At 43.7% G+C, this 12,745-nt stretch overlaps 1 protein-coding gene across 1 annotated transcript in view; it reads left to right on the forward strand.

Moving 5' to 3' along the window:
* Nucleotides 1-12,745, forward strand: part of PIGZ (phosphatidylinositol glycan anchor biosynthesis class Z) — a 28,976-nt gene that overhangs the window by 7,454 nt on the left and 8,777 nt on the right. The window contains exon 2 of the mRNA XM_036243150.1: nucleotides 8,251-8,448. Coding sequence (XP_036099043.1) covers nucleotides 8,331-8,448 — 118 coding nt within the window. The 5' untranslated portion in view covers nucleotides 8,251-8,330. The remainder of the gene's footprint in view (nucleotides 1-8,250; nucleotides 8,449-12,745) is intronic.

The raw sequence follows: 12,745 nt of genomic DNA on the forward strand, positions 1-12,745 counted from the left end.
TATTTATTTATTTCCAGTTTTAAATATATTTTAGATATGCTGAAAATACTCACTGACTTGTCAGACAGCTCTCATAGACAACATTCAATTCCACGCCCTGGCCAATGTGGCTCAGTTGGTAGGACCATTGCCCCATACACCGAAAGGCTGAGGTTTAATTCCCACTTTGGACACATAGCTAGGTTGTGGGTTCGATCCGTTGTACTCCAGCTTCCATCGGAGTACGTGCTGGAAGAAACCCATCAGTGTTTCTCTATCTCTCTTCCTACTCCTCTCTCTAAAAATCACTGTAAATGTCCTGGGATGAGGATTTTTAAAATTCATTTCCAGCCTGGCCCATGTGGCTCAGTGGATTGAGCATTGTCCCATGGACTGAGAGGTCTTGGTTCGATTCCCGGTGGGGGGCATGCAGGAGGCAGCTGATCGATGTGTCTCTCTCACATCGATGTTTCTATCTCTCTCTCCCTTCCTCTCTCTCTAAAATAATCAATAAAAACATATTTTAAAAAAATTCATTTCCACTGTTGCAAAGCTGCACCACTGAGATGGAGCAGCCCCAGCCAGGGGCAGGCTTGTAGCTAGAGGGACAGGGTGAGTGGGAGAGGGTGGGACAGAGGACAGAGACCTATACTTTTGCAGGCCATGTGGCCACAGGTGTCCTGCTCCATAAACTTCATGCTCAAGTCATGATCCCAGCTCACCCCCCGCCATCTGCTGAGGAGCAGCCTGCCAGCGGTTCTCCCAGAACCAGCCTTGGGGCCCCGACGGCATCTCCCCACCCTGTCCTGCCACTTCCGGAAAACATCACCATCGTAACACAGCCTATTTCTTATGCCAAACATATATATGAATATATATACACACAGAACTGTATGTTCCATGAAATTCCAAGAAAATCATATATTAAAATGTTAATGATGTTTTTCTGAGTGAGAGGAATTGAGTTTAATTTCTGTTTTCTCCTTTTTTGCTTATTGTATTTTCTGCCTTTTCCATAACAATCTTGTACTAGTTTTATAAACAGGAAAAAAATGAGGTTGTTAAAATGCACGAAAGTGGAGGGTTGTCCTTGAATTGTAAAATACATAAATTGCTAAAAATAACTAAAATGTTTGATAAGCCCTGGCCGGTTTGGCTCAGCGGTTAGAGCATCCGCCTGCGGTCCGGAGAGACCCGGGTTCGGTTCCCGCTAAGGGCACGTACCTCGGTTACAGTTTGTCCCCGGCCCTGGTTGGTCGTGCGGGTGGCGGCCACTCGATGTGTCCCTTTCACGTCGATGTTTCTCTCTCTCTCTCTTCCTCTCTCTCCCTCCCACTCTGTACAAAAAATGGAAAAATGTCCTCGGGTGAGGATAAAAAATAAATAAAATAAAATGTTTGATAAAATAATATGTGAGCTGAGCGAAAAGTAAGAAATGCTCAGGCATAAAAGCAGGGACCTAGAGAAGTATGCAAAGCACTGAAGCCAGGTTCGGACTCCAGGACTAGGTGCACCTGAGCATCGTGTTTATAGTGTCTCAGGACTGATAAGACAGAGATGAAGCCATGTGCCCACCCTGAAGTCCAACAGGAGGCCCCTCAATGCTGAGACTGTAGTGTTCTAGTCTCAATATAAAGGTGGCCTAGAAGTAAACTCTTCTATCCCCAGAAGACTAAAAGGAAAATTGCCTTTCATGGATCCTAATGCTAATCAAATTGGAGTGTGTGTGTGTGTGGGGGGCCTCTCCCTTGAGAATTTGTATTCATAAGCCTGCTTTCATATAGGTTTTCACCTGAATTTGCATGATTAAGCACCACCTTCTCCCAAAGCGTGGGGAAAAAAACTTGGAGTCAATAGTATGATAAAAGAGGTCCCAGACTTTTTTTTTTTTTTTTTTTTATCCTCACCGGAGGACATTTTTTGATATTTTGTTCAGATAGAGTGGGAGGGGGAGAGAGAGAGAGAAACATCGACGTGAAAGGGACATATCGAGTGGTCGCCACCCACACGACCCAACCAGGGCCCAGGACAAACTGCAACTGAGGTACATGCACTTAGCGGGAACCGAACCCGGGTCTCTCCAGACTGCGGGCCGACGCTCTAACCGCTGAGCCAAACTGGCCAGGGAAGGTCCCAGACTTTTAATGCCCCTGGATATCTGACAGAAGGAAGTGTAAATGTTTTTCAGTGGAATTCAAAATGTGCCTTCATCTCTGGCCTCAAAGAATTCTCACAGGTAACATTACCAAAAAAAAAAAAAAAAAAAAAAGAATGAGCAGCTTGTAAATAAAATACTTCACTAAATATGCAAATATACAAGGCACTATGAGTGAGAACCAGCCAAAACAAACATCAGACTCGGAACCCCCAGAAACTTCAGATGTTAGCATGATCAGATCTAGTATATCAAATAAGTATGCTTAATATAATATAATTAATAAAAGAGAGCTTTTAAAATATGACTAAAGAACACACAGATGTGAAAAACATTAAAAAACTAGAAATAAAAAATATAAAATTGAAGTTTAAAACTGAAAAAATGTAACAGCTGATTTAAATCCTGCCACAAATTATGAAATTAAATTATAAGTTTAATTTTATAAGAATTAAAATTATAAGTTCTTATAAGTCCTCACACCTTTACCAGTACTTTTCCTAGTCCCTCTGCTCTGACCAGCTCGTCATGTGCCCAACCCTAAACCAATTAGTGTGACCGGTGGGATAGGAAATGTTATTTGCCTTAAACCATTCAGGGTTTATTCCTGGGTTTAGGGATGGGATCAAATCCCAGGCCACATAGCTGATGTCAACTTTAAAACAAAAGTCAGCTAGGTATTCCATCACCAAAAGGATTTATTGGAGAAAAAGAAAGGATTGCAATCCGGTACGTGCAGGCGTGGCGGGCGGCATGCATAAAGAACGTGTACGTACCGCTCGCTAACCAACTGTCACGGGAGCGCCTCCCACAGGTCTTTCTGATTTCTGTCCAGGTTAAGGTCTCTCATCATTTTAACACTGCGAATTGGCATTAGCGGGTGGGGTGTGCAGTTCTCAGTGGGAATTCTGGGTACTATTCCCTGGGAAAGGAAGATTAGATGGTGGGCACTAAACAGATAATCCCTTGTGGAATTCCTTCTGTTGCTGCAAAGGGAAAACTGCAGACTCAGGACCCAGGCTTGTTCTGTAACTTACCCACATCAGCGCAGGGCAGGCTGGGTTTGTGTTCCCAACGAGCGCAATGGGTTTAGAATTTATTCTAATCACAGGGTAAAAGTTCAGTTCTCAGAGAAGGGCTTGAAACACATGTGTAAATGTATCTAGGCAATTGTGTTGCCGATGAAAATGGGTTCTTGCAGTGTCATGAAAAAGGAATTTCAAAGGGCACATGGTTGGGAGAAGTTTAAGCATAGTGGCAAGATTTATTGGGGTAAAGGGAAATAATACCCCCCAGGGATGTAGAGGGCAGGCAGGCTCTAACTGCAACTGCCCTGAGATCTCTGATAATCCTCTACATACTTTGTTGGTTTGGGGGAAGGAGCAGGCTTTCTTTTTATCCTCACCCGAGGACATTTTTCCATTTTTTGTTCAGATAGAGTGGGGCGGGAGAGAGAGAGAAACATCGTCGTGAAAGGGACATTGAGTGGCTGCCACCCGCACAACGAACCAGGGCTGGGGACAAACTGCAACCGAGGTACATGCCCTTAGCGGGAACTGAACCCGAGTCTCTCTGGACCACAGGCAGACGCTCTACCACTGAGCCAAACCGGCCAGGGCCAGGCTTTCTTTCAAACTATGAAACCTCCTTCCTGGGTTTTCCCAGACTTGTGCTGGGCCCTCCTAATCCCTTTCCTGGACCTTCTGGGGTTTCACACCATTATCCAATCTAATTCTGAAATGGATGGTAGAGAATAATAGAAAACTAATCATAGCGGGGTACTAGCCATAGTTATAAGAAATGATGCCCAGATGGTGTGGCTCAGTGGTTGAGTATCGACCCATGCACCAAAAGGTCACCAGGGAACTTGCCCAGGTTGTGGGCCAAATCCCCACAGGTTGGGGCATGTAGGCCAATCAATGTTCTCTCTCATCGATGTTTCTTCTTTCTCTCCCATTCCCTTCCTCTCTCTCTAAAAATAAATAAATAAATAAAAAAGAGCCCTGGCCGGTTTGGCTCAGCGGTTAGAGCATCCACCTGTGGTCCGGAGAGACTCGGGTTCGGTTCCCGCTAAGGGCATGTACCTCGGTTGCAGTTTGTCCCCGGCCCTGGTTGGTCGTGCGGGTGGCAGCCACTCGATGTGTCCCTTTCACATCGATGTTTCCCTCTCTCTCTCTTCCTCTCTTTCCCTCCCACTCTGTCTGTGCAAAAAATGGAAAAATGTCCTCAAATGAGGAAAAAAGAAAAAAAAAAGAAAGAAATGTTAATCATCCTTGCTCTGTTTATTGTGATTGCTTTGTTCTGATTAAAGAAAGCCCATTCTGGCCCTGACCAGTTTGGCTCAGTAGTTAGAGCATGAGACCTTGGACTGGAGAGTCCGGGGTTGGGTTCCCACTAAGGGCACATCCCTCGGTTGTGGTTTGTCCCCAGCCCCGGTTGGGGTCGTGTGGGTGGCAACCACTCTATGTGTCTCTCTCACATTGATGTTTCTCTCTCTCTCTCCCCCCCCTCTCCCTCCCACTCTATCTGAAGATACATGCATAAATGTCCTCGGGTGAGGATTAAAAAAAAAGAAAGCCCATTCTGACCTGGCTGGGAGCTGTACTCCCTGGGAGTGTACCTCGGGAATGCTGTCCACTCTCCTAAACTAAGAATAAGGGGAAACTGCTTGGCATCATGGAAAGATTAACAGCCTGGTTATCAGAGTATTGGAACCCCGGAGGCACACTGGTGACCACCTTTTGCAATCCCCAGCCCTCATTCCTTCCCCGTGACTGTAATTGCCTGTAACCACTTTACCCATTTTTTTCCCCTTTCACCTATCTGCCCTTTCTCATGTAGTCTTCATCCTTCTATCCCATTTAAGCAACTGGCTAACAAGGGAGGTGAGAGCAGATTTTTGCAGGATGGCCTGGCTGCTCTCTCATATCGCCGGCAATATTGGAATAAACGCTAACATGCGATTCAACCTTGTCTCTACTTGATTGGCTCAAGTAGTGGCAGGTGGCCCAGACCTTTTTGTTTTTCCCAGACTAGACTCCACCCCTTTATGTCACTATTTTGGCTCCTACTGTGCATGCCCCAAGTTCTGCTGTGTCTTATAGTTTCTACTGCACATGTGCTTACCTGCAAATGCACTGTCTTGGTTTCTACTGGGCATGCACCTAGCAAAGGAATTTCTCCTGCCGTTGTGTGTGTGTTTAATGTTTTCATTGTTTTGTTTTGTTTTCTTGAGAGAGAGAGGAAGGAAGAGAGAAAAAAAAACATTGATTGGCTGCCTCATGCACTGACCCCACTGGAGATCGAGCCCGCAACCCAGGCATGTGCCCTGACCAGAATTGAACCCAGGCCTCTTGGTCCATGGGACACTGCTTAATCCAATGAGCTACACTGGCCGGGCTCCCCTGCTGTTTTTATCCTTCCTTCGGTAATCCTGGCTAATGACCAGTAGCCGATTCTTCCTGCCCCGTTAGGGGATTAAGTCCCCTCAGTGGAGGATGAGGCTGTCCCCTGGTGAGCCTGTGAATGCTATGGCTTCCTCGTGAATCAGGCTCCTGTCTGATTCAGCTCCCTAATGAATCGGGCTTAATGTTCAATTCATTTGCTCTCTTCCTTAACTAAGTAGCTACCTACACTAACAATTGGACTAACCTAATCCTGTTTATTTTATTAGCCAGTGGAAGTGCTTCTTTCAGAATCTCCTAGAGTATCTGAAGTAGCCAGGATTGTATCATTTGTGCCTCCACTACAAGTAGAAATAGCAACCTCAGAATGATCACTTATACATGCAAGCTCTGTGCCCTCCATGCACCATCTCTTTAATTCTCCCTCAAGCCCATGAGGTTTAGGGATATAAGTAGCTGGCCCAAGGTAACACAACTAATAATGGCAGAGTTGGGATTTGAACCAGGCCTGTAGAACCCCAAATTTTATACCTCTATGATAGATGTAGTGTTTGCCCTTGCCCTTGTTCCTACCTCCCGTTCTCCCAACCCTGTCCCGCAGTATTATAATTGGCTGCCAATGAAAAAAAGTATTGTGATTCAATCTTTGCATTCCAGAACTGAGTCTGGCCTTATCTTCTATCTGAAAACTCTACTCTGAAAGTCAGAATATCCATGGGCTCTGGAAAGACAATCTGTACAATTCAGTTGGAAAGTTCAAGCAAAGGCTACAAAATGTATCTTCTAAGTTCTATGAGGTTTTAGTGAATATTGTCAACATAAGAAATGTCCAAATCTGTAAAGAATTTTTAAAAATATTTTTATTGATTTTTTTAGAGAGAGAGAGAGAAACATTGATGTGAAAGCGACACATCAATTGGCTGCCTCCTGCATGCCCCCCACCAGGGCTGGAGCCTTAAAACTGAGCATGTGCCCAGACAAGGAATCCAATGAGCAACCTTTCAGTGAACAGGATAACACCCAACCAGTTGAGCCACACCAGCCAGGGCTAAATCTGTAAATAACTTTTATATGATTTTATTTGAGTCAAAATGATGACAATTGGAGAAAAGTAAGATGCTCCAGAGAAATGACAGTTAGCAGTTTCTTTTATGCATTTGGAATTAAGAAGGAAATTAAAGGAAGATTAAATGAAGATGGGAGAAAGCAAGGTGGGGATTGGATTACAGGACAGTTAACAACATTATGTGATATTCCCTCTCCCATTTTTTTCATGTGGGAGGCAACTAAATTTTTGGTGGCCTTGCTTTAGCAAGGCAGAAAACAAACAAACAAACAAAAACATTATGTGCTCCCTTGAGGGTGGTTACACCTTGGAGGGGTAGCTCCTGACATTTCAAAGGTGTGTTAACCTAGATGCACAAGAACAATGGACAGGAATTTGTAATTTATTACAGTACCCCTTTTTCATCCTTGGTCTCAAGAGGATCGTTGTCAACATATGCCAGATTCCTGTTCTGTTGCTTCACTTTGTCATTTTTTTTTTCAATTTTTATTAATTTATTTTTGTTACAGATGTCCCCCCGCCCCATGCCTAGTTTCTTTTGTTATGATATATCACACCTGAGAACAATAGTTGTTTAAGGTCAGGTTTTAAAACATCAAAGTCAAGAAGTCAGGAAAGTCATCATAAGTATTTCTGAAGAAGTGATAAACTCACTGTCAAACTTGTTTTTCTGTTCACCAGTGATGATATATGGGTGCTGATATATAGGTCCACTAAGCAGTGGGCTCAGACTCCAGTTACTCTTTGAATCAAGGAAGTAAGAATCCCCATCAGGAGGTGTTATATAAGTAAGTTCTTAGTCTGTTTGGGCTGGGTGCTTATAAATAAGAGAAATTACTCCTCACAGTTCTTCAGGGTGGGAAGCCCAAGATCAAAGCAGCAGTATGAAGGACCTCTTCTTGCTTCATTACTAGTGGCTTCGGGCTGTGTACTCACAAGGTGGGCGAGGCGAGGAAACACTGTGGAGGCTCATTTATAAAAACACCATCTCATTCATGAGGGCTCCCCTTCTGTGACCTAGTTCCCTCCCAAAGGCCCCACTTTCTAATACCATTACATAAGGCTTTAGGATTTTAACATACTAATGCGAGAGGAGAGACATAGACATTCAGACCCTAGCAGTAAGTTCCCATCACTTTCTAAAAGGTAGGCTCCAGGATGTGTGAAAGTTGGAGGGAGTGACGGGAGACGATGGAGTGGAATGTATTGCATTTTTGCAGAGAATTGGATGATATCCACTGAGGGTTCCTAAGTTTTTAGAATTCTAAGAGAGGCTGCCATGCTTGCCTATGGATAGGAACTGTGAACAGGAATGCAGCTTTCAGACCCAGATTTGGAGGGTACCCTAATCCTATTTTGCAAATGTTATATTTAGACACTTAGCAAATATGATTAGCAAGTAACCAGGTTACTCAACAGACGTCTCAGTTTCCCTATCTGTAAAATGGAGATAGTGAGACCCACTGTCCCAGACTGTGGATAGGATTAAATGAGATATGCATGTAATCTTTCTGGCACTTAACAGACCCTTAGTAGATAGCAGCTGTTATCATCGTTTTAATTGTACATAGATCCCTTTTGAGTTTGTTCAGATGATTGAACATTATAATTTACATTATACAACTAACAAATGTTATCCTTAGCAGATGCAGATCTGTGGATCCAGAATGGCATCTGCAGTAGCTGAGAAGTATTTCTAGGCTCTTGGCAGCAATTTGATCTGAAGATGGCATCCAGGGTGCTGTGGGGCAGCCTCAGCCTGCTCCGCCTGGTGTGGTGTCTCCTTCCACAGACAGGCTACATACACCCAGATGAGTTCTTCCAGTCACCTGAGGTCATGGCAGGTAAAGCGCCCCATGTGTGGTTACGATAAGTTGCAGCAAAGCCTGGATTGGAGCTGATTGGGTATTTAGTGGTAAGGGAGAAACATATCTGTCTAGATGAGCAGTAAATCCATGAGCCTCTCTGGAATAAGAACTTGAGAGTGGGGACTTCATATCACCTTCCTGAGTGGTGACATTGACCTGGATGATACTAATGAAATGCCAGCCTCTTTTGATGTTTTGCTGCTTGGACCAATAGTATAGGTTATTGGGAAGAAAAGCTGTTTTGTACTTCTCAGTGGAAAGATTTGAGTTGGGCTTCCCCAGTGGTTGGGAAAAGTTACAGAGGGTTATAATCTGAGATAACAAAACTTTTCTTTTGTAGATTTATATGTAGGTTGAGTGAACCCGGACCTGGAGTGCTCACGTATTAGAACTTATCTGCTAAGTGGTGTAGGACACATCATAAGAATGGTTGCCAGGACCTTGAGGCTTTTCAGATGCTGTGGGCACATGGCTTCCTCCTCACGGTTTAATATGGCTGCTTGGGCTCCAGCTATCAAGTCTAAAACCACGTCTTTACAGCCACTGAAGAAGAGATGGTCATGCCTGCTGTCTTCAAGGGCATTTGTTGTTTAATCCTCACCCGAGGATATTTTTCTCTTTATCGTCAGATAGAGTGGGAGGGAGAGAGAGAAACATTGACGTGAGAGGGACACATCGACTGGTTGCCTCCCACATGACCCTGACCAGGGCTGGGGACAAACCACCGCTGAGGTATGTGCCCTTGGCTGGAATCGAACCCGTGACTCCATGGCCAATGGGCCGATGGGCCGATGGGCCGATGCTCTACCGCTGAGCCAAACTGGCCAGGGCTTCAAGGGCATTGTTAAAGTCATATACCTTTTGCCCATTTCTATCCCATGAGTCAGAAAGTATCATATGGCTACACCTAGCTGCAAAGGAAACTGAAAAATGTAGTCTTTAAACCTGACCAAATGGCCTTGGCCGGTTTGGTGCAGCAGTTAGAGTGTCAGCCCACAGTATGAAGGGTCTGTGGTTCAATTCCCAGTCAAGGGCACATACCTTGGTTGCAGGTCCAATCCCCTACCCATGTGGGAGGCAACCAATTGATCTGTTTCTCTTACACTGATGTTTCTTTCTCTCTTTCTCTCCTTCCCTCCCTTCCACTTTATCTAAAAAAAAAAAAAAAAAATTAGTTGAAAAATATCCTTGGGTGAGGATTAACAAACAGATAAACAAACAAACAAACAAACAAAAAAACCTGACCAAATGCCCACCTAAAGAGAATAAGAGAATAGGGAAGAAGGAGAGAAGGGATATTGGGGAGACATTCAACTATTTCTGTCACATGGCTCAACAAGAGAATTTAACTTGAAAGGTCCAGTCTTCTCTTCCACACTTTAAAAAAATCTGAGCCAGTAAAAAGCAGCCAGATGGATCTGATCCTAGATTTTCTGTTTGCCTTTCACCTTCTGACACAAAGAGAGAGTGACTAGAGGCTGGAGGAATATGTAGGAGAAATAAAGAGTCCTAAACAGAAACCAGCAATGTTATAAAGCATGAGAAGTTGTGGGCTTGGAGCTGAAATGCAGAAATTAAGAGTTTGTTTCTTTCATTCCCACCCCTCAGAGCTCTGGGACATGGGGCACAGGATCACAGACCAGGCCCAGGCAGCAAGTATTCTTTTTTTAAAAATATTTTTTCATTGATTATTTTAGAGAGAGAGAGAGAGAGAAATATCGATGAGAGAGAAACATTGATTGGCTGCCTCCTGCACGCCCCCTACTGGGGACCAAGCCCCAAACCTGGACATGTGCTCTGACCAGGAATTGAACCAGGGACCTCTCAGTCCATGGGACAATGCTCAATCCACTAAGCCACACCAGCCAGGCAGCAAGTATTCTTTTAATTACTTAAGTACTGCTTTAATATATCCTCCTTATGAAAAATTGAACTATAGACAAAACTAAAGTCACTTTTGACCACAGCCACAATTGCTTGTTCCCTTTCCCCTTCTCACACTACTCACCCTAGACAACAATCATAATTACAGAGATGGGTTTTTGACTCTGACTTTGGAGACTTTAAACTGAGGAGAAGAATAGAACCTCTCCCGATCCTTCCATACACCCTGCCCAGGGCACACTGTCACTCACATCCCAGGCATGGTTCTTCTTGCTCCCTTCACAGGTGGGGCCTCAGAAGGGCTGAACTCTATATTCATTTCTATTGCTGCATAACAAATCATCACAAACCTAGCACCTTAAAACTGTTAGTTCACCGTTCTGTAATTAGTAGTCCAGCACAGACTCTCTGCTCAGGGCACCACAAAGCTGAAATCAAAGTATGGACCAGGCTGAGTTCTTGTCTGGAAGCTCTAGGGGAAAATCTGCTTTCCAACCTCATTCTTTTTGTTGGAAGGATTTAGTTTAGTTTGGCTATGGAACTAAAGCCCCATTTCCTTGCTGGCTGTCAGCCAGGAGCTGCTCTCAGCTTCTAGAGACTACCAATGTGCCTGGCCAGTGGCCCGCTCCATCCTAAGGCAGGAATGGTGCATCGAATCCTTCTAATGGTTTGAATCTCTGACGTTCTTTTCTGTCACCAGCTGAAGAAATTTATTTTTGTTACAGATGTTTCCACTTTTTTCCCCAATGACACCCCCCTCCCCATCCTCCTCACTCCAACCCCAGCTTTGTTGTCCATGGCCATCGGTTATGCGTACATGCATATAAGTTCTGTGGTTTATCCCCCCCCTTCGGAGGGTTGTCAGTCTGTACCCTACTTCCACGTCCATTGTATGCTCTTGCCACCTTTGTCAAATATTGAGCATAATGTCTTGGGTCAATTTCCGGGTTCTCTGTTCTGTTCCACTGGTCTATATGCCTGTTGTTGTGCCAGTACCAGGCTATTGCTTTGTAGTATAACCTGATATCTGGTATTGTGGTCCCACCTACTTTGTCCTTCTTTTTCAAGATTGCTGTGGCTATTCAGGGCCTATTTTGGTTCCATATGAACTTTAGAAATATTTGTTCTAGTTGTGTAAAATATATGATTGGTAATTTGATGGGGATTGCATTGAATCTATAGATTGCTTTGGGTAATATGGACATTTTAATGATGTTAATTCTTCCAATCCATGAACAAGGTATGTGCTTCTACTTTTTTATATCTTCCTCTATTTCTTTTTTCAGTGTCCTGTAGTTTTCTGCAAATAGGTCCTTTACTTCTTTGGTTAAGTTTATTCCTAGGTGTCTTCATTTTTTTGCTGTGATGGTAAATGGGATTTTTTTCAGTCTCTCTTTCTGTGAGTTCATCATTGGTGTATAAGAATGCCATCAATTTCTTTTTTTTTTAATTAATTTATTTATTTTTGTTACAGATGTTTCTCCTTTTCCCCCCCACTGATTCCCCCCTCCCCACCCTGTCCCCACCTTTGTTGTCCATGTCCATTGTTCATACATACATGCATGTAAGTTCTGTGGTTTATCTCTCTCCCCCCACCCCCTCTTTTTTGAGGTAACACCATATTGTTTTCTATAGTGGCTGCACCAGTCTGCATTCCCACCAGCAGTGTACTAGAGTCCCCTTTTCTCCACACCCTCGCCAACACTTGTTTGATGATTTGTTAATGGCGGCCATTGTCAGTCTGTACCCCACTTCCATGTCTCTGGAACTAACCCGTTCCTCAGACTGTTATTTTCATTATATTACACAAATAAGTGAGATCATGTGATATTTGACTTTCTCGGTTTGGCTTGTTTCACTTAGGATAATACTTTCCAGGTCCCTCCATGTCATCTCAAAGGATAAGAGATCTTTCTTTCTTACAGCTGCATAGTACTCCATTGTGTATATGTACCACAGTTTTTTTATCCATTCGTCTACTGATGGACATTTGGGCTGTTTTCAGATCTTAGCTATTGTAAATAGTGCTGCTACGAACATGGGGGTACATATATTCGTTCTGATTGGTGTTTCAGGCTTCTTAGGGTATATTCCTAGAAGCGGGATCACTGGATCAAATGGAAGTTCAATTTTTAATTTTTTGAGGTAACACCATATTGTTTTCTATAGTGGCTGCACCAGTCTGCATTCCCACCAGCAGTGTACTAGAGTCCCCTTTTCTCCACACCCTCGCCAACACTTGTTTGATGATTTGTTGATGGCGGCCATTCTGACAGGTGTGAGGTGATACCTCATTGTTCTTTTAATTTGCATCTCTCTGATGATTAGTGATGTTGAGCATTTCTTCATATGTCTCTTAGCCATTTGTGTGTCCTATTTGGAGAGGTGT

This window comes from Molossus molossus, unplaced genomic scaffold, assembly GCF_014108415.1.
Source record: "Molossus molossus isolate mMolMol1 unplaced genomic scaffold, mMolMol1.p scaffold_m16_p_5, whole genome shotgun sequence".
Lineage (NCBI taxonomy): Eukaryota > Metazoa > Chordata > Mammalia > Chiroptera > Molossidae > Molossus > Molossus molossus.